At 36.6% G+C, this 27,944-nt stretch overlaps 2 protein-coding genes and 1 pseudogene across 2 annotated transcripts; 2 read left to right on the forward strand and 1 right to left on the reverse strand.

Moving 5' to 3' along the window:
• Window positions 1-1,140: 1,140 nt before the first annotated feature.
• LOC101521906 (large ribosomal subunit protein uL15-like) lies at window positions 1,141-1,579 on the reverse strand (annotated as a pseudogene).
• Window positions 1,580-9,267: 7,688 nt separating this feature from the next.
• LOC101521658 (olfactory receptor 5H2-like) lies at window positions 9,268-10,206 on the forward strand. The gene has a single exon (XM_004596553.4). The coding sequence runs from the start codon at window positions 9,277-9,279 to the stop codon at window positions 10,204-10,206; it is 930 nt and encodes a 309-aa protein (XP_004596610.1). The 5' UTR covers window positions 9,268-9,276.
• A 15,027-nt stretch (window positions 10,207-25,233) lies between these two features.
• On the forward strand, window positions 25,234-26,169 carry LOC101521427 (olfactory receptor 5H8-like). The gene has a single exon (XM_058661277.1). The coding sequence runs from the start codon at window positions 25,240-25,242 to the stop codon at window positions 26,167-26,169; it is 930 nt and encodes a 309-aa protein (XP_058517260.1). The 5' UTR covers window positions 25,234-25,239.
• Window positions 26,170-27,944: the final 1,775 nt, after the last annotated feature.

Here is a 27,944-nt window from a genome sequence, read left to right on the forward strand (position 1 = left end):
TGGTATGGTGGGGGGAATACCTAAACTTACGGAATTATCAAAAAATAAAAAGTATATATTAAATAAATACAACCTGCAAGAATGAATGGCAACTACCATAGCGAAACATGACAAAAGTGCAGAACATCTCAAGCAAACCACAAAAGTAACAATGAGAAATCCACTGGTAACATCACAGAACCAATTCACAATCTATTGATGTTAACCCTGAATTCAAATGTCTTAAACTTATCAGTCAAAAAACAGATTAGTCAAATGGATCAAAAACAGGACTCATCTATCTGTTGCCTACAAGAAACATTCTCCCCAACAAAGATACATGCAAATTAAAAGTGAAGGGATGGAGTAGGATATTCCAGGCCAATGGAAACAGGTGGCTGATGTAGCTATTCTTGCATCAGATAATATAGACTTCAACATGAAAAAGCATTAAGAGATGAAGGATACAACATAATGTTTAAGGGATCCATTCAGCAAGAAGAAACAATAGTAATAAACATATAAGCACTAAATGCCAGGGTTCCTAGCTATGAGAAACAGTTGTTAATGGACTTCTTAAAGCGAGATACAGATTCTAACGTAATAATAGTGGGGGACCTTACCAACCCACCAACTTCAATGCACAGATTAATGAAACAGAATCCCAGTCAATCAAGGCAGTGCTAAGAGCAAAGTTCATTGCAATCAGTGTCTACATCAAGAAATTAGGCACTGGGTAAATGAGCTAACTATATTAATCTGAAGGAACTATAAAAATAATAGAAAAATAATTCCAGATTAGCAGAATAAAAGAAATAATCAAAATGAGGGAGGAAGTTAACCAGAGACCAAACAAACAAACAAACAAAAAACCCCAACACGTAAGATGAATAAATCAAAGAGCTGGTTCTTTGAAAAAGAAAAAAAACAGCAAAATAGATTCCCCACTGCATCTTATTGGTGCAGATTTGGTTTATGCAGATCTTGATTTGCATCCAGTGGTTGAGTTTTGAGAAGCTCTGTCTGGGGACCCAAGGTATGTGAAATGCAAATGTTTTACCTGTTCAGCATTCCTAATTACAGCTAATTTAATTTGGGTAATAAATTGGCTAAATATGCATTTATTTTCAGAAGCGATGTGCTTTAATGAACTGTGTAGCTTCAAGCCACCAAGACACAGGCTCTTCCCATTCCCCTTAATATTCTCAGCTCTTCTGTGGAAGAATTCAACCTGCATGATGATAGGCTGCTTTTGGAGCTTTTCTTTCCCAGAACTCTGTAGCAGCCTGACTACACCACATCAGTGATGTTGGCAACTCCAGTCTTGTTCTTGGCAGCACTTACTGAAGTTGACAGTTGGGCAGAAGCTCTGGTTCCTCTTCAAGTGGTAATGTCTCATTCCAACTTTCCCAAGGAAACCTGGATGATAGTTGTTGAGGAAGTTGATGCTGTGGTGGTCATGATGTTACCAGCTTCCCCCTTTCCCTTGCTGCACCACCCCATCCCACACACACACTCCCGGGTGCTTCCTGTGGTTGTGGATGCGGCTGTGGCTCACATGGCAGTGCAGTTTCTCAGTCTTCTTCAGTTTGGCTGGCATGTTGGCTTGGAAAAGTAAGTACACATTTTATACTTACATATTTTGAAAATTTGATTGTCCTTGTCCACTTGAAGTCGGCTAGAGTGACCTGATGATTAAGTGACACTTTTGTAGGTGAACAAGTAGTGAAACTATTTTTGAAACTTTGGTGGTGAAGTGGCTGCTTGATTGATTGGTTGAAGAATTGTTAGTTTTTTAAGGCTAGTTATGACAAATCTCATAAAGGGAACTTACATGATAGAGCTTTAAACCTTTAGGATTAAGTGAATTATATTAGAAAACAAATGTAAGCATGGAAGATTAAGGACAGCTTTAGTGTTAACAACAGTTCTAACAAGGTGGAAATACTATTAGGAGAATACCAAGAGACAGAATGGGGCAAATGAGATGTTTCATTGGGAACCTGGTAGATACTGTATTTACTAATCAACTAAAAGTTAACATGCTCACTACTCAAGATGGGGAATACAGGGGCAAAGAGTCTCAACGAATAGAGGGGTAATTGAAAACCTGAAGCCTGTTTCAATGAATAAATATTAGAAATAAATAAATATTAGAAGTTTGTGTTAATCTTGATGACCGGATTACATAGTCAAAGGAGTGATACATATTTTTAAAATATTTTTATTACTTAAAGGGAAGAACAAGAGAATGAAAGAGGGAATGGGGAAAAGAGAGAGAGAGAGAGAAAGAGAAACTTCTGTCAGTTTACTCCCCAAATTGCTTCAATAGGCAGATGTATGCCAACCTGTAGTCAGGAGCCAGGAACTCCATCTTGATCTCCCAAAAGTGGCAAGGCCTGAAGTATTTGGGCCATGTTTCACTGCCTTCCCAAACGCATCAACAGGTAGCTGTATCAGAAATGAAATAGCCAGGATTCAAGACAGCACTCTAATATGAGGTGTTAGGGCATTGCAATTGGTAGCTTAACCTGGTATACCGCAAGTCAGTTATAAGGAATAATATTGAACAGTAGGAAACCCACTTAATCTAAATGTAGGCATTCAGTTTTCACGACTTGGCTAGTAGATGTTTCTGAATACATTTCTCATTCCTAATAATAATATACCATTGCTAGAAATAACTGATCTTCAAGAGGATATTTGCTAATGCTATATAAAATGTGTCTTTAGATAGCACAGAGATATTCTAAATGCTGGCACCTTGATTGAGTATAGATAAACTATAGAATGGCTCTTTTTAAAGAAACATGGTTTTAATTTAATGCAAAAATCTTCAAAATGCCTGTAGTTTTTAAATTTTATTTTTAATTTATTTTTTACTATCCTATGATTCAGTTTCTTTGGCTCTGGGATTTCATTTTCTCCCACTCCAAGGCTCTCCCCCCACAAAATTGATAAGAAAACATTTTTTTGAAGAAATGAAGATAAAAACAAAATTTCAAAACCATTGAGATGTAGCAGAAACAGTATTGAAAAGGTTATTGATTTTATATTTTGCATGGAGGTTTCTTATATCAGAGAGAGCATATGATATTTGTCCTTTTTTTTTAAAGATTTATTTTATTTTTATTACAAAGTCAGATATACTGAGAGGAGGAGAGATAGAGAGGAAGTGGAGCTGCTGGGATTAGAACCAGAGGCCACATGGGATCAAGGCGAGGACCTTAGCCACCAGGCCACACTGCCGAGCCCGATATTTGTCCTTTTGGGAATGACTTATTTCATTGAGCATAATGGCCTCTATTTGGGACCATTTGGTTGTCAATTGTAGAATTTCATTCTTTTTAATGGCTGAATAGTATTCCATATAGTAGATGTACCACAGTTTCGTTATCCACTCCTCTTTTGATGGGTATTTGGGTTGAAAATGGCATTGAGGTTCCACCTAACACCAGTGATCTTGGCCATTATTCAGAACTCCACTGACAACACTTGTTGGTATGGATGTGGGAAATAAGGTACCCTCCTTCACTGTTGGTGGGAGAGTAGGCTAGTACAACAAATATGGATGTCAGTATGGAGAGTGCTAAGACAACTGAAAATTAATATGCTGTATGACCCAGCTAACCCATTTCTGGAAATATACCCAAGGGAAATGAAATCTGTAATCTGTAATCTACAATAACAAAGACATGGGAACAACCTAGTTCAAAAATTAGAGTGGCTCTAAGTGCAAAATGCCTCAAACACAAACTGACAAAGTCATTGTTAATGATAATCATCATGTTTGGTATCTTAACATAATTGTTTTCAGAATATTTAATGTTAACAGATAATCATGACGAATATGTTAGCAAGCATATGCCTGGCCTAAGTAATGGGCAAATATACTTATGCCTTCCAAGAGAAAAAGAATGGTTAAAAACTGTTTAGTCATAGGAATGTATTTATGTGGTGACTAATTAAACTATAGTGTAAAAATGAATTGGTGAATATACTTTATAAAATATAGTGATGAATTATTACAGATGATGAGGTGGAAAACTGATAGTTTTGCCCTTGGAACTTGTCTTGACATAGCTGATGAATTTGCTCTATTTATTCTTATTTGAGGTATGTCAAGTGGAGCTGGCAAAATAAACTGGGTTAGCAAGGTGCAGAGGATACTTCCCTTAAGACAATACAGTAAAAAAGGTTAAGATCTAGTTGTAAGATTTGAACAGTGAAATCCAAACTTTTGTATTCTAAAAAAGGTTTAAAGAGCAAAAAAAAAAAAGGAAATTCAAAGCTGAATGCTAATTTGAATGGCTTTAGGAGATGAATAGAGACCTTACACATGAGAAACTGGAATATAATACACAAAAACAGCAGTAAAGGGCAGAAAAAGTGTGGTATTAGAGGGCTACTAGAAACTGTCAACAGTAGTGTGATGCCGTGGTTGTAGGCATCGCAGTCATATTAAATAATATAATAGGAAATGTGAAAGCAAGAATCACATGTAATAATGTCACTCCTATCTGAATGCCATGGTGTATTTAGTATTTCAGGAGAACTGAAAGGTTTACATGTCGTATTGATTTCTAATCAGGTATTTCTTGACTATGCTCCTCTAAAGCTGGTGGCAGATGAAAAGAAGAGGTTATCTGAAAAGGATGGTAATTCAGCTCCTAAAATCGATGGTCTAGCACTGTAGTGGTCTGTCAGGTGCAGTAATTTACCCTTCACCACTGCTAGTGGCTGATTACCTAATATGCTCCCATAGGACTGAGTTCCAATAGTGTCCATATAGGCACTAACTTGTTTTATTATTTAAAATATTTTTTAAAGATTAACCTATTTTTATTACAAAGTCAGATATACAGAGAGGAGGACAGACAGCGAGGAAGATCTTACGTCCAATGATTCACTCCCCAAGTGAGCGCAACGGCCAGTGCTGGGCCGATCCGAAGCTGGGAACCAGGAACCTCTTCCAGGTCTCCCACGCAGGTGCAGGGTCCCAAGGTTTTAGGCTGTCCTTGACTGCTTTCCCAGGCCACAAGCAGGGAGCTGGATGGGAAGTGGAGCTGCTGGGATTAGAACCGGTGACCATATGGGATCCCGGCGTGTTCAAGGCAAGGACTTTTAGCTGCTAGGCCACGCAGCCAGGCCTCACTAACTTATTTTAAATGAAGATTGCCAAGTCCCACTCCTTACTGAAATGGAATCTGCATTTTTACAAGATGAACATGTAACTTACAGACATTTCAATCAGGAAAGCACAAATTTAGGTTACTTCTCCAAAAGATTCTGTGGCTTTGTTTTGTCTTTTTCTGCCTTGTGACCCTGTCCTAGCTCATTTGGGAGCTAGGTAAATGCCTCAAGTTTGGAGAATTTCACTTGAGTTCAACCTAAAGGGAGCTTACATCTTTAGAGTTTTCTTTCTTTCTTTCTTTCTTTTTTTTAGGGCTTATTTACTTAATTATTTGAAGGGTGGAATGACAGAGACAAAAGGGTTTTAACAATTGCAGCTAAGTTAAACCAAAACCTGGGATTTCCATCCAGGTCTCCTACCTTGCTGGCAGGAACTCAAACATTGATGCATAAGCCATTGATGCATTAGTAGGAAGCTGGATGGGAAGAACTGCCTGGATTGAACTGGCACTCGACATGGAAAGCTGGCAGCACAGGCTGCACTACAATGCTTATTCAGTCCTTGGTCTTCAAAATTATGCCTTAATTTAGCCCAAATAATTAGAGTACCAGATTTTATATGTAAATTGACATGATCATGATACCATCAAATGTGAGATGTGCAAGGGGGAATAATGGTGTAATGTGTAATTTCAAAATTTTAAGTCTAGAATTATCTACAGTGTCTTGATATTAATGATTCCAAAGTCTGTAATACATGGGGGATGATCTGGGTTTCTTATACATATCTAAATAAGCAATGCCCAGTTGAAGATCCTCACTGAGTCCTATAGGGAATCCTCAGGAACTCTGGGGAATTTCATTTATCCACACAAAGATATGCAATTCAATGATGCTTGTGTTGAAAGCAAATGAATAAAAATGACATTTACTGGGGCATAGAGAATTAAGCTTCCAAAAGGAATCTGTGTTCTGAATCACCACGCGTATAATGGTCATTCCTGTGCTACTGCGTGCACTTTTTCTGCTTGAAACAGCCTAATGCTTTCAAAGATCATCATCATTTCTTAGAAGATATTGGTAAGAGACCATTTCTACAATATTCATTATTATTTACAATGGAAATTGAAATTAGTCTTCAATTCATAATAATTTTGGATTATTTTGATAATATGCCAGGAATGGAAAACAAAAGGCTGACAATATTTACACTTTATATTAAAGGCTGAAATCTGGATAATGAAGCATCAGTGAGATGAAATGTTCCCTGTAACACCGATTTAGTATCTTTTTCAATCAGCCACGATGACTTTTTGTGTGCTGGTGCTCTAGAGCATTAAATGATTTAAAACCGAGTTTAAAGATTCAAATCATAACAATACAGAAGAAATAATTCTGATGATTTTTATATAAGGATACATTTTATACAATCGCATTTTCTGAATAAAACTTGTAAGGATATATCAATTAAATGTTAACTTTTTGGTAGCGAGCATTGTGGCAGAGCAATAGGCTCTCTGTCAGGGATGTCTGGTTCATATATTAAGTGCCTTTGTTCTGTGGGCACACACCCTGGGGATGAAGGATTCTGTGCTTGGACTGTGTACCCCCTGGGGAGGTCTGGAGTAACTGCAGGGTCCCTGGCTTTGACCCGGTCCAGCCCAGGTTACGGTGGGTGTTTGGGGGCGTGAATCAGCAGGTACTTGGAGGCTATCTCTTCTCCCTTTCTCTCTTTCTCTCTCTCCCTGCTTATCTCTGCTTCTGACTGTTTCTGTCATTCTACTTTATAAACAAAAGCAAGCAAATAAACATTAAAAATGCTAACTTCTTTACATATTACTACTTGTGATAATAAGTTCATTAAATTATATGTTGTGTAATGCAACATGCATTACTTATGTAATTTAGATGTTTCAGAAACATGCATTGAAATATATAAAAGTACATATATTTCATTTTGTGTAAATGTGTGTGTGCATGTGTGTGTGTCAGAGTACATGAGAAAATGCCCTCCCCCTACTCTACTTAGCAATTCTGGTTTAAAAGTACCCATATAAGAATCAAATTTTTAATTTTGTGATTTAGGATTGTATTGAAGGAAGCTATTTCAACATAAAAGATCTACTTATGTTTCATTATTGATATTTGTTCTTTGTATTATCTATATTAATATCTAGTCTGGTTAATTTTATTCTGCTAAAAATTGAGAGAGAAAACCTATTATAGAAGAAAGTGGTCTCAGAAAATAAAAAAAACCAGCACAAGATCTGTAGACATTAAGTTCTAACAGACATAGTAACAAAGAACACACAACGTTTAAATGCGGAATGAGCTTTCAGACGAGGCCAATATATTTGTAACTAAAACAAAATTTATGAAATAAAGTGTAATCAAAGTATTTATCATATACAAATTCTAGGAAAATAAACCTTTAAAAATGTATTTGTTTTATTCGCCGTCTGTCTTATGAGAGATTGCATAATGATGAGAGCAACAGAAAAGTCATAAATTGTCAATTTATTAAAATATCTTAGCAAAGTACATTTTTTTTTAACCTTTGGTTTTTTCTTGCTCACAGTGTAGCACAAAAAAGATTGATGATAACATAACCTTTAAATATCTTCTTTTTTTTGTCCTCAGGTATCTATGCTTTTCCCTCTTCCTTTTCTTAGCCATTTTTGTCCTCCCATCCAAGTACTAGTCAGGCCTGATCCTGCTCGGCTTCTAAGACCATCCGTACTGTTCTGTTATTCTCTTGTTTTCCTTCCTTTCACCCTCCTGCTTTATTTTCACTCTGCCAAATTTGTCTTGCCACTCTGCACCTTCTCTCCACTGAGTATTTTCCAGTCCTCACTTTGCATGTAACCACCATTTCTTTGGAAAGTTTTGCTTAAAATATTTCAACTGTATTGTCACTTCTTTTTATATTCACCATTTGTTACTCTCTGACCTTAATTCTGTTACACAATGTAACATTGTCTTTAAAACCACTAAACTTTCATCCTTTTCAAATGTGCTGGTCTCCATTTTTTCTTGTCCTAGAGCATTCATTTCAGCAGTTTCCACTTGTTATTAGCAATTTCTCTTTTCCTGATCCAAACACTCAGCTGTTGACCTTCTTGATCCTGTGATTACTTAGTTTGCCATCTGTTTGTTATATTTCCCTTATGTTTTCTAGACATTTACAACTTGTGTTCCAACAGAAAATGAATTAACTAAATGGAAATCAGTTGTAATAAAGAAATGCTAGGGAATTTGAGTAAATCAGCTAGTACAAATGGCAGGAGCAGAAGGAAGCATCATAGCCAGCCAACAGCCAGGATCACGTCCTAACAGTAGCTCACTTACTGTTGCTGTCAAACCCAGCCAATTCATTGCACGCTCACATTGCTCTTGTTTGGTACACAGCAAATGTGCTAGAGCCTCAGTATGTTTGTCTTGGCAATCTGGGCACCAAAATCATTTTTCATTCAGGTAGTTTTGTCTACAAGTCTTTTTACTCATATATAGATTGTGCGGGTTTGAGAAGACAAATCAAGTTCCAATGGATTTTCTGCTGCAAAAACCCATGTGATGAAAACTTGGCTCAGATACTGACCATTTAATACTCTTAAGTGACATCAACTGTCTTTATGACTTCTGTTGTTTAAATTCCTCAATTTTTTTATCTTATTCCATTCTTATCTTTGTGTACTCACGAAGTGATAGATGATCCACTGTTATATCAAGTAGGCCAATGACTCCCAAATTCTTGTCTGTTACTCTAGTAGTATTATAATACCAAGTGTCTAAAAATTGAAGATGCTCATGCAACAATTTTGCAAGACTATCTACCTAATAACCAAGTGACTCCTCTAATCTTTACTAACTACTAACTACTATTTTCATTTCCCCCATACTTCTGTTATGATTCCCTGCATAGACTAGAAAACGTACATACATTTAAAAAACCTGTGACGCATTTAAAAAATTGTAATTGAAACAATTACATTTACTTCAAGCTTTCATTTCACAAAATAATTTCCAGTAATACTAAATAAAATTAAAATATAGTGTGATAAGAGTATGGTTTTATATAAAGCTATTCTTCCAAAATAAATGTTACAAATACCAATACATTCTTTTATTTATTTTGTTTCATTACAGGAGATACCCAGTGAAGGTATGGAAAAGGAAAATGCAACCTTTTTGACAGAGTTTATTCTCACAGGAATTTCTTATCAACCACAGTGGAAAATCCCCCTGTTCCTGGTGTTCCTGTTGATCTATCTTCTGACTGTTGTTGGGAATGTGGGACTCATTGTTCTCATCTGGAGTGACTCTGCCCTCCACATCCCCATGTACTTTTTCCTTGGGAGCTTAGCCTTTGTGGATGCTTGGATATCATCTACAGTGACTCCAAAGATGCTCGTCAATTTCTTAGTCAAGAGTAATAGGATATCACTCTCTGAATGTATGATACAGTTTCTTTCCTTTGCATTTGGTGGAACAACAGAATGTTTCCTTTTGGCAGCAATGGCATATGATCGCTTTGTAGCCATATGCAAGCCATTGCTTTACCCAGTTATTATGACAAATAGACTATGCAGCCAGCTGTTAGTCTTGTCATTTGTAGGTGGCTTTGTTCATGCCCTCATTCACGACGGAATTTTATTTAGATTGACCTTCTGTAATTCCAACATATTGCATCACTTTTACTGTGACATTATACCTTTATTTAAGATTTCCTGTACCGATCCTTCTATTAATTTTCTAATGGTTTTCATTTTATCTGGTTCAATTCAAGTGTTCACCATTGTAACTGTTCTTGTCTCTTATACATTTATTCTCTTCACAGTACTAAAAAAGAAGTCTGAAAAGGGTGCAAGGAAGGCATTCTCCACCTGTGGAGCCCATCTCTTATCTGTCTCTCTGTATTTTGGTCCTCTTCTCTTCATGTATGTGTGTCCTACATCTCAAAAAGCAGATGACCAAGACATGATGGACTCCTTATTTTATACAATCATAATTCCTGTGTTAAATCCTATGATCTATAGTCTGAGAAATAAGAAAGTTATAGCCTCACTGTCAAAAATGTTATACAGAAATGTTTAGAATGTATACTAATATTTATTATCTTTTTTTAGTGTAAATAGTCACAGAATTTTTCATGTTTTTTTCATTTTAAATTTTATTTAAAGGGAACAAATTTTATGTGTTTTATATATACAGTTTTACTTTTAATTTTATGATACAGTCCCATAGGCCTTGGGGTTTTCTTCCCACTAACTCCTCTCCCCACACTAATTTCCCCTATATTAAAATAGTCCTTCAAAAGCAGTAAATAGTCCATCATTCTGCTATTTAAGTATATGCTGACATTGTAGGTATATACAATGGCAAAATATCCAGCATCCTTTTGTCAAGATATATTTAAGTTTCATTGGGAGTCCATCTTTTATCGAAAAGAAAAGATGCATATTGTGTTGTACGTTTGCATCTCAATATGATAGTCTCTATTACACAGTTCTTCTAAATAACTATCTGCACGTGCATGTTTATCTATCTATTGATCTTGCAGTTTGCGTGAAGGTTGTCTTGTATCAGAGACAACATATGATATTTGGTCTTTCTGCTGCTATGATTGTTGGAAAAAAGATATCCTAGTTTACAGTTGCTGGGAAGTCAGTTGCTGTGGAAGTCAGTATGGAGAGTACTAAGACAACCGAAAATTGATTCTTCATATGACCCAGCTAGTCCACTTCTGGGAATATATTCAAATGAAATGAAATCTGCCAATGTGAAACTGACCTGTAATTCTATGTTGATAGCAGCACAATCAACAGTAGCAAAGACGTGAAAACAACCCAGATGCCCATCAAAAGAGGGAAACTGTGGTACATCTACTCTATGGAATACTACTCAGCCATTAAAAAGAATGAAATTCTACCATTTGCAACCTGCTCAGTGAAGTAAGTCAATTCCAAAAGGACAAATATCATATGTCCTCTCTGATACAAGATATCTTCATGCAAAATACAAGCTATCTATATAGAGAGAGATATAGATATATGCATAATTATACTCCACATTTTAGCCTTCCTCTCTGGCTCACTCCTATTTTTGTTCCTTCTTTTCTTATTTTTCTTTTAACTTGAGATAATTTTAATTTTCTTTAAAACCACTTAGGTGTGACTTTGGGCAAGTATTCAAACTTATCACAATTATAATTTCACATTATAATGACTTAGGTGTTACACCAAATAAACTACTTAAAATATTTGTGTTTTTAATTTGGAAATACAAAAACTTTCAATTAAGAATCTAGATTACACTAGAATAATGATATAAAAAAGCATTTACTAGCCTTTATGGTCCCAATTATAGCTTTATTAATGCACTAAATGCTACAGTTTCTATAAAAATTTGTGATTAGGATGTAGAAAAGAACTTACAGTTTTTAGAAGTTGGAGACTCATATCACACTTACTTCCATTTGGTGGCAGACTTGTGCTTGGTTGAGTAAATGAAAAATGAGATAGTCTTCCTCCATATATTATTTATTTCAACTTGCTGGAAAAGTTTTTTTTTCCTTCTTATAAGATTTTTGTTTCCTATTCATATTGGGAAATAAACATAAATAAAAATACAATCAAGGAACAAATGAGAGTGGAAGGGCCAAACTATAAGAGGACATTCTTATCTAAGTTACTATGAGTCATGAGAAGAGGTGAGATAGCTTTTTTATGTTAACGATGCCTTCAAAGGATTTTTTCCAGCTGTATTTGTAGATATTAGGCAATTAGGGAACTATGTTAATTTAAAAATGCTAACAGATGAGATTGATAAGTAATTTATGAGTGTGCTAAAAAATTAAAGAAAAATTGCAGAATATGAAGTAAATGGCAATAGTTTTCCCAGAATTAAAAAATATAGTAAAAGAAGACATTAACATCTTAATACTCATTGCATGGTTTTGCTGAGAACAACTGTATTTTAATTACCAAATACCAAGTAATGTGAAGAAACATGATGTCCTAATTGTGGATGGCTTGAAAACAAATTAAAATGCGAAAGTTTAATATTTCATATAAAAATTTCCTTGAAATATTTTCTTTTCTCACACTAATCATTTTCAGGTATAATGAGAAATCTTCATTTGTTTTCACTGCTACCATTCTCCATGTTGACACTCAGCAGACTTTTCCACTGATACCACACAGGACCTCCTTGTAGAAATCACTCATGTGTGTGTTTTGTAAAACTTTAGTACTTGTGTTCTACATTTTGTTTGTATTCTTTGTCTGATACTGCTGCCTGATAATTCTCCCGAAACGAAGCTTGGACTAAATTAAATACTCAGTAAACTTTAATGGACAGTTATCATTACCAGGTTGTCTCTGCTCTGAATGCACAAGTACACACACACACACACACACACACACACACACACAATTCTCAATTTGTGTTTACTCACCCATAGTTGTCCAAGATCCCACATTTCCGCAACTCCAATAATATCTAGGAGTGAATTATGAGACCTTTGAAAGGTACTTAACAGGTTTTGAAAGAATAACATAATCTTCTATGTATAATTTAAACAAATTCAATGTTTTGTTCGAGTGTACTAACAGTAATAGTGCCATTAATAGTAACAATATCCTGAAAAATTTTCATAACCTGTATTTTCATGCTGTTATTCATTCATGTTAAAGTGGGAAATGGAGATAACAAAATAAGCATGTCTTAAGTATTCCTAAACTCCCCAGTCTAGAATCTCTAATGCTATATTTCTTCCAGTGGAACCTGTATTGTAGCCAAATAAAAAGCTGAAAATGTTTTCCTCAGGTTTTTTCTTTTCTCACACATTTCTTAAAAGTAAGAATCACTGCTATGCAACTTCCCCCAGAATTATTTACAATTAAAGTTAAGATTATTCTTTCAAGGTCTGTCTCAAATATTGTGCCTTTTATGAAGCTTTTCATGTTACCTTAAAGAACAGAGGAATGTTCACTAGTTAGAATTAATTAGCCATTTATTTATGTTTCTTAATTTGTATAGCGTATTATATAGAACTTGGTATCACTCTGAAAGCTCTATCATGGGTGGGCATTTGACACAATAGTTAAGACGCCTCCACAGATGCCCACATTCCATATTGCAATGCCTAGTTTTGAGCCCCAGATGTGCTCCTGATTCAAGCATAATGCTAATACATGCCCTAGGAGGCAATAGAAGACGGCCCCATTACTTGGCTCCCAGTCACCAGCATTGTATTGAGGTTGAATTCTGGGCTTCTTGTTTCGACTTGGCCCAGATTCAGCTAGTAAGGAATTTAGGGAATGAATGTATAGATGGAAAATTTATCTCCCTTTCAAGTAAAATGAAATAAGTAAATGCATAATTTCATAGTCATATTGTTTATTTATTTTGCAATGGGCAGTCCAGTGGTTCATACATGTAACACTCTAAATAAGTATTTGTGAAGTATTCACCAAAGTAAATAGACCCTGTCAACATGAACATGTAGCAAGCAGTAGAGCATATTTAACTTTCAGTGATGGAAGTGATGTGTAAAGAATATAACTAGTAGAGTATTACTTTAAGTTGGATAAAGTTATGTAAGGTAAGGACCCAGAAATCATGATATTCATCTAGCACTTTCTGGTGCAAGTCTATTCTATAGATTTCTCTGATTTGTCATATCCTTCAGTTATGTCTAGACTACTTAGTATCTTCCAGAAATTTACTAAAATCTGCAGTCCATTGAAGTGAACTCCATCATCTCCATCAGATAAAAATCCTTTTTGCACACATTTGTTTTCTTATTATTGTACAAAGCTTCCTGTTCCGCATGATATTGCTAACAAAATTATACTGTGCTCAAGGAAATAACATATGGCAATTTAGATATTTTCTCAAATTTGACAGGAGGCAGAATCAGCTGGAAAGCAACATCAGTTCGGCAATGTCACTTACATTGCGAGTACACTTAGACATGTGATAGTCAAGTGCAATAAAATCCTTATCATGATATATAGACTCACGTCAAAATGGAGCGTCTCTACATCTTACTTTGTTTAAACACCAGCATGCAAATATTCTGTTTTCTCTGTTTGCTTTTTAAAAGATTTGCTTATTTTTATTGGAAAGGCAGGCATACAGAGAGAGAAGTAGTAACAGAGGAAAAGATCTTCTGTCTGTTGTGTCACTCCCCAAGTGGCCACGATGGCAGAGCTGAGCTTATTTGAAGCCAGCACCTAGGAACTTCTCCCTGGTCTCCCAGCAGGTGTAGGGTCCCAAGGCTTTGGGTCACCCTCTACTGCTTTGCTAGGTCACAAGCAAGGAGCTGGATGGGAATTGGAGCTGCCAGGATGTGAACCAGCACCCATATTGGATCTCGACACATGCAAGGCAAGGAAATTAGCTGCTAGGCTACCACGACAGGACCCCCGCTTTCTAATTTTTTGCTTTCTGCTGGTTTTGGAACTTAAATGTAGAATTCAGTAGACTATCAGTTGCAAAAAATGGAGTGTTGAGTTTTTTTTATTATTTTTTCTTACGAACCATGTTTAACCATAATGAAGGAAATATTGTTTATGTAATGCAAACAGCTAATTTGGCTTTCTACCTTTTTTGATCTTGGAAAAGGGACTGCATACAAAACTTACCTGTAAGTTTAAAATGGATAGTTCAACATAAACTGCCAGCAAAACTTTTTAAAATTTCCAGTAAGATAGAAAGCTGACAAATTTTTGTTCTAATTATCTCATTCTCCAATGTACTAGTAAGTCACAAGTAATTACCACTTATTTCTCACTGTGCTAGTCAACATAAATTCATTATTGCGATGGTCCATTGTGGTATCCTGTGGAAGATGCTCTTAACTTTGCCAAAATCTCTTATTCCCACCATCACGAATCTCTGTTTATCATTGTCCTATTAGATCATGACCTTTGGCTTGTAGGACTGCCCTTCAGTGCCCTCCATAGAGATATTTCCTCTCTTGTGCCCATAATATTGAATCTTTCAGGTTCCTTTCTGCTCTGCTCAGTATCATTTTCAGGTTTTGCCCTAATCTACCCTTTGCTTAAAAATAAACATTTGATTAAAATAAGAATGAATTTATTCAATGATGTATTAACTTACAAGGCTGCTAGTCAAAAGCCATAATCATGTCCCAGTACAATCTCAGCGAAAACTGTTTTTTTTTTCATTTTTTATATATATTTTTTGAAATTTATAGTACAATTTTCTGTAGTCTGGCATTCCGTCCCCATGAAAACTGTTTTGACTGTTTTGAACTTGGGTGAGGCCCACTGTTGATAATTTCATTGCTGTGTGAAGTGTACACCTTACGGAGTCTTCATAATTCTGCAATTATCAGAAGTTCTTTTTTTATTTTGTTTCTTTTCCAAATTCCAACTCAAGTGTGGATTAATGCATAGGACATCACATCTCTACTTTGAACTACCACAATGACTCCATATGATCATTTAATTATGTACTAGCAGTCATATTGCAAATTACAACTCATCTGAATGTTCAGAGTTTTTTCTTTCCACATAGCTGCCAAAGATTCCAAGTCCTCCAACTAATTCTGCATCACCAGGTGGCTATATTCTTTCACTGATCACATATTTCACTTGTCATATCTATTCTATCATGGAGTCTGATTCAACAGTATGCCTTCTCCAGAGCATTATACTTGTCCTCCTCATCACTCTAAATATCATGGTACATGAAAATCGCATGTTTCATGTGCATTTCAATAACCTCAACAGCATTTCAAAACTACAAGTTCTAGATCTCATTCTTAACCTAATTGATGTAGGTAATTTGCTTATGTAAATAATAATTTGCTCTGTCATGGCAAAGAGGCTCCCCAGAAAATTCTGATGTGGAATCTGCATTGAAATCTAGAAATAGAAAAAATTTCCTGACTACTATCGCTAACTCCAAGTTCCTTCCCTTGTAGCTTACAAAAATTATTTGATTTAGAAGATGTCTTTCTTCCCTGATCTTAATACATACTTTTGCCTAAGAAATATGCTCCAAGTCCATTAAATGGCATTCAACAAATCCAGTACTTTACAATGATCCTTTCCCTTGACTCTGCATCCGTATCTCAAACCCAGGATATTTCAACATATGGAGCAATATCCAGATAAGTTCAACACACTCACAGAATGGCTCTTCTTAAAAATGTAGTTATGCTTGCACCATCTATGAACTGAAATAACTAATTTTCTATTTCCTTTAGTTCCTCTCAATCTCTCTATAACACAATAACTAAATTATTCTGTGTCTGGTTTTATTTCAGCTCACCTAACCCAGTACAAACTTAATAAATCTTGGGCAAACAATTCTATTTATACATTGCCTTTCATTTCAGGGAACACTCAGTGAAAACAAGAAAAAGGAAAAAGCAATGTTTCTGACACAATTTGTTTTCTTACATATCAACAGCAGTGGAAAAATCCGCATTTTGCTTGAGTACTTGCTGATGCATCTCATCTTCCTAGGGAACCCAGGAAGCATTGCTTTTCTTTGGAGTGATTACCATCTTCATATTCTAATGTGCTTATTTCTTGGAAGTTCACTGTGTGGATACCTCAGTGTCATCTGCAATGACTCCAGAGGTGTTAGTTTACATTTTATATCTCTTGATTCCATATCTTAGCTATTGTGAATTGAGTAAACATGGAGCTACAGATAGCTCTCTCAAGAGCTGACTTTATTTCGTTTGAGTAAATTCCCAGCAAAGGAATGTTGGGATCATATCTTAGATCTATTTTCAGATATTTGAGGAACCTCCATACTGACTTCCATAATGGTTGCAATAGTTTACATTTCCATTGACAGTGGATGAATGTGTCTGGCTCCCAACATTCTTCTCAGAATTTATTGTTGTTTTGATTTTATGGGGGTGATAGGCATTTTAACTGGAATGGGGTGAAACCTCATCTTGGTTTTTATTTGCATTTCTCTGATGGCAAGTGGTCTGGAGCACTTTTTCATTTCAACACCTAGATATTGGTCATTTGCATTTCATCCTTTGAAAACTGTATTTTCATGTAAACTGCTCTGTTCTTGACTGAATTGTTTGTTTTACTGCTGTTGAGTTCCCTGGGCATCCTATATATATTCTTTTTCTTCCCCTATACTTTTTCACTATTTTACTAGGCTTATTAATAGGGAGATGAATTGGAAGTAGAGCAACAGGACTTGAACAAGTACCTGTATAGTATCCTGGCAACATAGACAGTGGGTTAACCTACGGTCTACATGACTTCTTGTTGCTGAAACTCCTGGATGAATTCAGGTGCTCACTTAGCAATGGGGTAAAGAAGTAGCACACATATTTTTGCGAAGTGTGTATCTTCTATATTCTCAACATTATCTCCATCAGATGTACCTTCTGCAAATATTTTCTCTAGTTTCATCAGATTGTAAGATTTATTTTACTTATTTGAAAGGCAGAGAAAGAAAGAGAGCGAGGAAGAGAGAAAAAAATGGGTCTTTTATCAGCTGATTCAATTTTCAAAGGATTGCAAAAGCTAGAGTTGGGCAAGACGAAAGCCAGAAACCAGGTGTTTCTCCCAAGTGGATGCAGGGAACACGCACTTCAGCTGTTCTATGCTGTTTTCTTGTGCCATTACAAGGGAACTGAATTAGAAATGGATCATTTGGGACTCTAATAGGCAGCCAAAATATGAAATTCTCTGGCTTTATCTGCTACACTACAATGCTGAACACTGTTTTTGCGAGTTGACACTTCATTTTGTTGACGGTCTTTTTCCCTGTGTAAAAGCATGATGCAGTCCCATTTATCTACTTTCTTTCATTGCCTTTGTTTCTCAGGTCATATCTAAGAAAGTCTCTGCCTATGCCATTATCTTACAATGTTTCCTAATATTCTAGTAATTTGATGGTTATAGGTCTTACGCTCAGCTCTTTGATTAGATATTATTATTTTTATTTAGGGTTTAAAGTAGACATCTTGTTCATGTATCCGAATGTAGAGATCATATTTTCCCAATATTATATGTTGAAATTCCTGTTTTCCATGATATTTTAGTTTTCTGGTAAATGATTAGTTGATTCGAGTCATGTATTAGGAGAAAGGCAAGATGGCAGTATAGGGTATAGACACATTTAAACTGCTTGAGAATTGTTAGGGTAAAGCACAGACGAAAGATATAGGAAAAGATAGAGGACAGGATGATGGCAGAGGGTTACTTAGAGACTCCTGGGCACAGGAATGTACTTGCAACACCGGATCAGTGTTGCAGTGACCAGATAACCCAGCAGTAGTAGGAAAGCAGCGTCCAGGCTCAGCAGCAACCATAGCTCCAGCAGCAGCCAGGTGGGAAAAGGAGTTCACCAGGAGATGTGGAGGTGAACACAGAAAAAGAACTACCCATCCTGCTGATTTGTTTAACAAAACCATGAGCAGAGAAAGCACAACAAACTCCATGGGCAGAGCAGGAACAGGGAGGATCTCATAGCTCTGACCCACACCAATGTTGCATTGGGCAACATTTGTGTAGTGGGGCAAAGCTTGTGGATCTGGAGAAATGTCTTGGAGCAAACTCATTTCTGGCTCAGTGCATTGCACTGAATCACAGGCAGAGGAATCTTAAATCCCTAGGAATTAATCTAACCGAAGATGTGGAAGAGCTCTATGAGGAAAATGATAAAATATTTTTTAAAAGAGATAGAAAAAATCATTTTAAAAAATAGAGAAACTGGGCCAGGCGCAGTAGCCTAGCAGCTAAAGTCCTAGCCTTGAATGTGCCAGGATCCCATGTGGGTGCTGGTTCTAATCCTGGCAGACCCACTTCCCATCCAGCTCCCTGCTTGTGGCCTGGGAAAGCAGTCGAGGATGGCCCAAAGCCTTGGGATGCTGCACCTGCATGGGAGACCCGGAAGAGGTCCTGGCTCCTGGCTTCAGATTGGCACAGCTCCAGCTGTTGTGGTCACTTGGGGAGTGAATCATCAGATGGAATATCTTCCTCTCTGTCTCTTCTCCTCTATCTATATATCTATATCTATATCTATATCTATATCTATATCTATATCTATATCTATATCTATATCACCATATCTATATATATCTGACTTTGCAATAAAAATAAAATCTTTAAAAAAATGGAGAAACTACAATATTCCTGGATCGGCAGGATCAACATCATCAAAATGTCCATGTTACCAAATGTAATATACAAATGCAACACAATTCCAATCAAAATCCCAATAACATTCTTCTCAGTAGAAAAGAAGATACAAAATTCATCTGGAAACACAAGAGAACATAAATAGCCAAAACTATCCTGAAGAATAAAAATAAAGGTGGAGGAATCACAATTCCAGATCTCAAGACAAACTACAGAGATGTGGTCATCAAAACAGTCTGGTACTGGAAAAGAAACAGAAAACAGAATAGAAATCCCAGAAGGGAGTCCACAAATGGGAGGAGGATCTGTAATCATATTTACAGCAGCACAATTTACAATAGCAAAGGCCTAGGCACAACCCAGATGCCCATCCAAAGAGGAGTGGTTAAAGAAACTGTGGTACATTTACTCCATGGAATAATACTCAACAATTAAAAAGAATGAGATTCTACTATTTGCAACTAGATGGTCCCATCTAGAGACCATTATGCTCAGTGAAACAAGACAATCCAAAAAGAACAAACACCACAAGTTTTCTCTGCTATAAAGCAACCTTAATGCAAATTATAGGATCAATAACTTCTTCAATACTGCTTTTGCTGCAAACCATGAACTTTCATATATTTGTTTTTGTTATCATTTCTTCAAAATAGTTTCTTTCCTCTTATTAAATTCTTCACTGATTCATAGGTCATACAATATCATCATTTTGTCCAAGAAAGTTTTTTGTTTGCTTTTTCATTTCCTCATCAAACATTCAGTACCAGGTTATTTAACTCTATGGTGCTGCAAATTTTAAAAATTTTATTCCTGTTATTGATTTTGTTTTATGACTTCTCATTTAAGGAAATGTAGAGTAACTGTGCAATAGAGACTATTATATCCAGATGTGAAGGTACAATACGGTATGCATCTCTACATCCAAATCAAAGATGGTCTCCCAATGAAACTGTTAGATATATCTTGACAATAGGATGTGAAACTGTCTGCATTGTCTGAACCCATAATGTCATGGTACACCAAATAGCAGAATAATGGACTTAGGATGGCTTACAAAGCACTATACTACTGTAATAATATGGGGAAAATCAGTAGGAAGGAGGGAATTTGTTCTTGATTTTCTTTTTGGACACATCAGTCATTTAGTAGAAAGTTATTTAACTTCACGACTTTTTAATTTTTTTCTTCCTGTTTTTGATTTTGTTTTGTGGCTTTTCATTTAAGCGAATGCATAGTAACTGTGTAGTGGAGACTATCATATCCAGTGACATGTTGTTTAACTTCATGGTATTTAACATTTCTGTTTTTCTTCCTGTTGTTGATTTTGTATTGTGGCTTTCACTTGGGCGGGACTGTGTAATGGAGACTGACATGTCCAGATGCAAGAATATGGCGAAGTGCATCTCTACTTCTGGATTGAGGATGGACTCCCAATGAAACTGCTGTATGTGTCTTGATCTTGGGATGCTGGACTCTGCCATTGTCCATGCCCGCAGTGATGCACTACGACTGTTTGTGAGGAACTATGCTTTTGTAATGATATGAGAGAACTCAGTGTGTGTGTGAGGGGGATTTGGGAGGGGGTAGGGAAATCCCAGGGCCTATGGAACTGTATCACAAAATGATTATAATAATTTGAAGAATGAAAAAGAAAGAGTGGCTTGCTGTTCTTAATTTCTCCAATAAATCTAGGGTTGCAACTGAGCTCTGACAAAATACCAAACATCTAATTTAAAGCCCTTCTTATTCTTTTCCTTTATTTTGTCTTCTGATATTTTTTTCTGGCTAAATCTCTCCTCAGATTTGAAGTTAAATTCTTCTGTGTCTGGGTTTGGGCATCAGTTTACATGAGGCTAGACATCAGTTTTATTAAAGTCATGTTTTGTCAGCTCAAGCCTTTAGAATATGACATTGTATATAGAATCTGGTGCTTATATAATAAATATTTCATTGATGACATCTGTGATGCAAAATGGTGAATTAAAGTGAAATTGTAATGGTTAAAGCTAGAACTATACAGAACTCATTGACATTTATGATTATAAAATGTATAAACCTCTATAGGAAAATCTGGACTGTTTATTCTTGTCCAAATTGATAGTTCCCTGTAGCAGAGCTTCACTCTGCCCTATAGGGAATAAGTGAGTTCTCTGCAACTTCAGATCTCCACTCCTTACACTTCTGGGAAAAGCACATATTACGCAATAGGTTGACCCTTGAGTGCATGCAAATTTATATAGACAATACTTTTTTCTGAGTCTGGAAAACCGTATTTTTAAAATAAGCCAGTAGGCAAGGAAGGCTATCTTTGTTGTTACGAATCCCACACTATTTCATTTTTCTGCTTCAAAAAGACCAATATATTTAATGGTGCTCCATATTTTCTCTCACTAAATTGGTAAGATAGAAAAGATTTATGTTTTTTCTGTATATATTAAATGTAAAAATGCTGATCATAACAATTTATATTCCAAAATTAGCCAGGTGATCAATGGAAACAGTGCGTGTATCACCTTCACAATTTTGTGGCTAAAGTTTGGATAAATAATATTATTGTAAGATTTATTTATTCTCTTTAGCAAGGTGTCATTAACTTGTTAGCCTTACAATAATGAATTTATAGGATTAGACTGTCTATACATTTAAGCATCTTGAAATTAGGTTATATTGGTTATTGGTTTTATTGGTTATTTATTTATATTGTCTTTTTTTCGGTTGCCTGCCTTCTGTTCAATTTGTTCTGCTAAAATCTATTGCAGAATTGAGTACTCTGAAGTTAAATGGCAGGATTTTTAGAGAAAGCATGTTTTAATCACTACAATAGCATATAAAAAGCAGGTCATGTTTTTTCGTGAAGTGATTAACATGCTGTGTTGAAAACAGAAACAGAGTGAAATGATTAATATACAGAAAAGCACATTAGCAGATCCAGCATCTTCTGTGGTTTCCTTTCTTTGCTGATGGTGGTACGAGTACCTGAGATGTATCCCCTTGAGAAATCACCAGGATATATCATAATGTTATTAATGACATATAAACTGATAATTTTAAGTACCTATCAATGTTAGCATATGTATTTCTAATGCAAAAATCAGGAAACAAAATGTCTTGTAGAAAAAATATATTACATCTGTCACATGTTATATGCAAATGTCTAGTGATCGTTACATTATGTGGAATTCTTCCTTCAATTATCTTTACAATCCTAAAGAAAAACTAAATTGTATGATTGTGCTACTGATTAGCTATTCATTTCTAATTATTTTCTACCCTTAATTAATATTCAAATTTCATAAGAAGAACTATTGTTTTAGAAAACATTCCCATGTTTGAAAACTTTAATATATTTCAGGATTATGACATTTACATCAAAACATCAGAGCCTGTTTATTTAGTGTCTGATGTTCCTCTGATATGCCTCTTTCCCCATTGACTATGCTGGGAATGTGTCTCTGTTTTGCTATTTATGCTTCCTGCCTCTTGTTTCCTCTTAACTCACTCAGATTTCCCTTTCCACTACTCTGTCTCCATTTTCTTCTATATTCTACCTTCTCTTTGTTTCTCTTTGGAAAGACATATTAAAATGTCTTATAGAAAAAATATATTACATCTGTCACATGTTATATGCAAATGTCTAGTGATCGTTACATTATTTGGAATTCTCCCTTCAATTATCTTTACAATCCTAAAGAAAAACTAAATTGTATGATTGTGCTACTGATTAGCTATTCATTTCTAATTATTTTCTACCCTTAATTCAATCACATAAAAATATGCCCTTACTGAAATTCAAAATTCAAAATTTCTTTTTATGGGGGGGGTGATTGAATGGTTGTATATTGAGAATCTCTGTTTTTCAGATACTTTCCAAAACCAAACTTTACGTTTCAGGGTGCATTTAAAGTCTTCAAAAAAAATTATTCAGCTCCCATATGTATTAACTGCACTATGCCTATTGATATTGTACAAACAACCACTAAATCATATTGATAAATTATCATTAAATAAAGTCTATACGGGCCCGGTGGCGTGGCCTAGCGGTTAAAGTCCTCGCCTTGAATGCCCCAGGATCCCATATGGGTGCCGGTTCTAATCCCGGCAGCTCCACTTCCCATCCAGCTCCCTGCTTGTGGCCTGGGAAGGCAGTCGAGGATGGCCCAAAGCTTTGGGACCCTGCACCTGCGTGGGAGACCCGGAAGAGGTTCCTGGTTCCCAGCATCGGATCGGCGCGCATCAGCCTGTTGCGGCTCACTTGGGGAGTGAATCATCGGATAGAAGATCTTCCTCTCTGTCTCTCTTCCTCTCTGTATATCCAGCTTTCCAATAATAACAAAATCTTTAAAAAAAAAATAAAGTCTATACACTAATTTTTCTAAATTTCTTTTTTACTTCTTTTTTTTAGCTTTTTTCTTTTATTTTTCAAAAATTTTAAAATTTATTTATTTTCATTGGAAAGGCAGATATACAGAGAAGAGGAGAGACAGAAAGATCTTCTGTCCAATGATTCACTCCCCAAGTGACTCGCCATTCTAATGCTAGGAGCCAGAAGCCTCTTTCAGGTCTTCCACATGGGTGCAGGGTCCCAAGGCTTTGGGCTGTCCTCAACTGCTTTCCCAGGCCACCAGCAGGGAGCTGGATGGGAAGTGGGGCCACCGGGGCTAGAACCAGCGACCATATGGGATCCCGGCGCATGAAAGTCTAGGACCTTAACCACCACGCTATCACGCCGAGCCTGGCCCTGGGATTTCTCTTGGCCATTCCCCTAATCCCCCTAATTCCCCTATATTATTACTATAGTATAGATCATAAACAGTTATATGTCCATCACTGAGGGCATGGGCAATGGCGGAGAGTCCATAATCCTATTGTCAAAATATAGCTTGTCAAGATATAGTTTATTGTTGTCCATTGCCCAGCACGGTATGCTAGCAACTAAAAGTCCTCACCTTAAACACACTGGGGTCCCATGTGGGCGCCGGTTCTAAACCCAGCAACCCCACTTCCCATCCAGCTTCCTGCTTGTAGCCTGGAAAAACAATTCCAAAGGCTTGGGACTCTGAACCCACATGGGAGACCCAGAGGAGTGTCTGGGCTTCTGGCTTCAGATCAGTGCAGCTCTGGTTTTTGCGGTCACTTGAGGAGTGAATCATTGGAGGAAAGATCTTCCTGTCTTTCCTCCTCTCTATATATCTGACTTTCCAATTAAAAAAAACTCTTTAAAACTGTTGTTCATATGGGATGCTGGTACCTCAGGCTGAGGATTAGCCTGATGTGCTACTGCACCTGCTCCAATTCTTGTGCATTTTAAATAATGAGGTAATTGAAATCTTACTATTTTATGCCCCATGAAGTATCTTTTTATATTATAGCAAAAATAATTTTAGAGAGTAACCTGGTAGGGGTCTGATACTATTTTTAACTCTAATCCTCAGATTTTCTATAGTAAATTATTGTAAATATCCCTTTAACTTTTTATTTTTATAATGTGAGTATATTTCATCAATTTTGCTATACAGAATTAGTTGTAAGACGATATGTCCACCCCACCCATGTTCCAAACATCCCCCTCCTTCCATATTGTTCTTTGAAAGTTTTACAATGATAAAGTTTCACTTCCGTTAACACTCACAGGCTTAAAAATGTTAGGTAAAGAATTCAATAAACAGGAAGCAGTAAAAAACAAGCTCACTGTTCCTTAGTAATGATGACTAAGACACTAAACAAAAATCAAATTTAAGAATGTCCATTTCATTTATATAGAATATGTTTTCCTTTACTCTGCATTTTACATAGCACAGATCTGGAAAAGAAATACTTGTCTTCTTGGGATTGACTTTTTACTTGGAGTAATGGTTTCCAGTTACATACATTTTATTGCAAAAGTCAGGATTTCATTCTTTTTTTGTTTGTTTTACAGTTGAAAATCCTTTTACATTCCTTTTCATTCCAGGGAGGATCCAGTGAGAATATGGAAAATGAAAATGTAACATTTCTGACCGAGTTTCTTCTCACTGGACTTACCTATGAAGCACAGTGGAAAATTCCCCTGTTCTTAGGGTTCTTGTTGACATATCTGCTCACCATCGTGGGAAACCTAGGATTAATTGCTGTCATCTGGAATGACCCTCATCTTCACATCCCCATGTACTTGTTCCTTGGGTGTTTAGCCTTTGTAGATGCTTGGCTTTCATCCACAGTGACTCCAAACATGCTGGTCAATCTGTTAGCCAGCAGTAAGATGATCTCATTCTCAGAATGCATGACACAGTTTTTTTCTTTTGCAGTCAGTGCAACTACAGAATGTTTTCTGTTGGCAGCAATGGCTTATGATCGCTATGCAGCTATATGCAAACCTTTACTTTATCCAGTGATTATGAATAATGGATTATGCATTAGGCTATTGGTCTTGTCTTTTGTGGGTGGCATTGTGCATGCCTTAATCCATGAAAGCTTTCTGTTCAGACTAACCTTTTGTCATACTAACGTAATATATCACTTTTACTGTGACGTTATACCATTGTTAAAGATTTCATGTACTGATCCTTCTATTAATATTCTAATGCTTTTTATTTTCTCCGGTTCCATTCAAGTATTTACCATTGCAACTGTTCTTGTCTCCTACACACTTATTCTCTTTACAATCTTAAGAAAAAAGTCTGAAAAAGGCATGAGGAAGGCCTTCTCCACCTGTGGAGCCCACCTCCTGTCTGTTTCTCTCTATTATGGTCCTCTTCTCTTCATGTATGTGAGACCTACATCTTCACAAGCAGATAATCAGGATATGATTGTCTCCCTGTTTTACACTGTCATAATTCCTCTGCTAAATCCAATGATTTACAGCCTGAGAAACAAGAAAGTCATAGACTCACTTTCAAAATGGTTGCAGAGAAATGTATAGATGTCATGCAAATACTAATCATCTTGTCATCAACATAGAAAACAAGGCATATGAGTGCGTTTCTGCTGGTGTTCAAAACAGGTTTTCAACATGACTTTAAAGTATTAATAAATTAAGATGTTAGCAAACAGTTTGGTTTTTTTTGTGAGCAAAGCAAGATTTATTAAATCAGAAACTTAACCACTGTAGCAGTCAGGAGTGGGGCTCCAGGAGGGGAAGAACCAAGATAGTGGTGGCAATTGTGTCTTTTAGCACAATTCAGGTGAGCAGAAAAACAGGTAATAGTCAACAAGAGGGCATGGACAAAATCTAACGGACGGCCAGAACTGTAACCCTGCCTAGCCTGTTCATGATAAAACAAAACTCATAAGAAGAGTGTGATCTATAACGTCTTTCCGTTCTCACAATAAGAGAACAACTCAAAAAGGTGGGATGGCACTTGTGTCTTGCTAAAAGCATCTTGTATACCTTTAATGAAATTTCCCCTCATCTCATTCCAACAGGGAGAGGACAGTAGCTACCTGTTAGCCCATTTGTCATATTCTGAATCTTCGGGTGAGTTTTCTCACTCTCGGATTTCCTGAGGCTTGGATGGTCCTTGAAAATCATCCTGTTAGCAAACAAATTGTTAAAACATTTATGTCAGTTTTTCAGACATACAAGGGATTTTAATCAAATTTTTGTCTCAGATGCAAAGAATTATAGCCAAAACACATTTACGTTCACAAGCTCATATATGTCTGCATCATAAATTTCCACAAATTATCTAGTTATGACAGTGTTAGTTTCCCTAAAAAATTACCAGAGTACCAGCATTCACCCAACAGTGACCTATAATTATTGAAGCCTTATGCCACATTTTCCCTCACAGTTGTGGTATTTGGGTGTGTAGGAAAATCCAAGGAAAATTTGTTGGCCATTAAACCATCTTTCGTTCTTCTTGGATGACTTTAACTTCTTGGAGCAATTCAGTTCACACTTGATATGAGAAATAAACAGGAGTCAGGTGATCACACTGGCCACAGCAATTGCGCCCACTGTGGGCACATGGGCTCGTGGAATCCTGGTGCTGTGGGTTTGCAGAAGGCCTAGAGGATAGCACCAGCAGGGGTGAGTGGAGACCTGGGGGCTCACACTGAGGCAGCCACTGCAAGCCTGAAGATTTCCCCATTAGCTTGGTCCAGGAGAAGTGGGGTCAGCTGAGGGGATAGCCCTGGGTTAACATGCTGGTGCACTGTGATGGTGGATCAGGCTTCGGAAACTTTGAATGGGCTAGGAACTTGAGTGGGCAAAGGGGTAAGGGTCCCAGGCCAGCACACATGTCAGGAGCTAGGGACCTTAGTGGCCGGTTAGAGCTCTAGGCCAGCACACCACCACACTGGAAAACTGGGCTTCAGAAGACTAGGGTGGAGCACAGGGACGGTGAATTGCTCAGGGAAGTGGGTTTGGGGATCTGTGGGAGGGAGGGCAACTGAGGAAGTATGTTGCAGGAGGGGAATGACTCCTGAGGGACTTCTATCGACAAGCTTACCATACTTGCAGGTAAGCAAGGGGGCTGAGACCAAGCAGATTAAAGAGGGGGACCTGGAGAACCTTTATATTTTTTTTTGTTTTTTTTTTCTTTCTTTTTTTTTTTATAATCTATTTTATTGTGTTGTTGTTGACAATCTTTACATAGTTAATTACAGTTAAAGAAAGAAAAAGAAAAAAAAAAGTTCAGGGGGATAGGGAAGTGGGCAATACTATTATGTCCATATTGTTTCCATCTTGTATCT

This window comes from Ochotona princeps, chromosome 3 (assembly GCF_030435755.1).
Source record: "Ochotona princeps isolate mOchPri1 chromosome 3, mOchPri1.hap1, whole genome shotgun sequence".
Taxonomy (NCBI): domain Eukaryota; kingdom Metazoa; phylum Chordata; class Mammalia; order Lagomorpha; family Ochotonidae; genus Ochotona; species Ochotona princeps.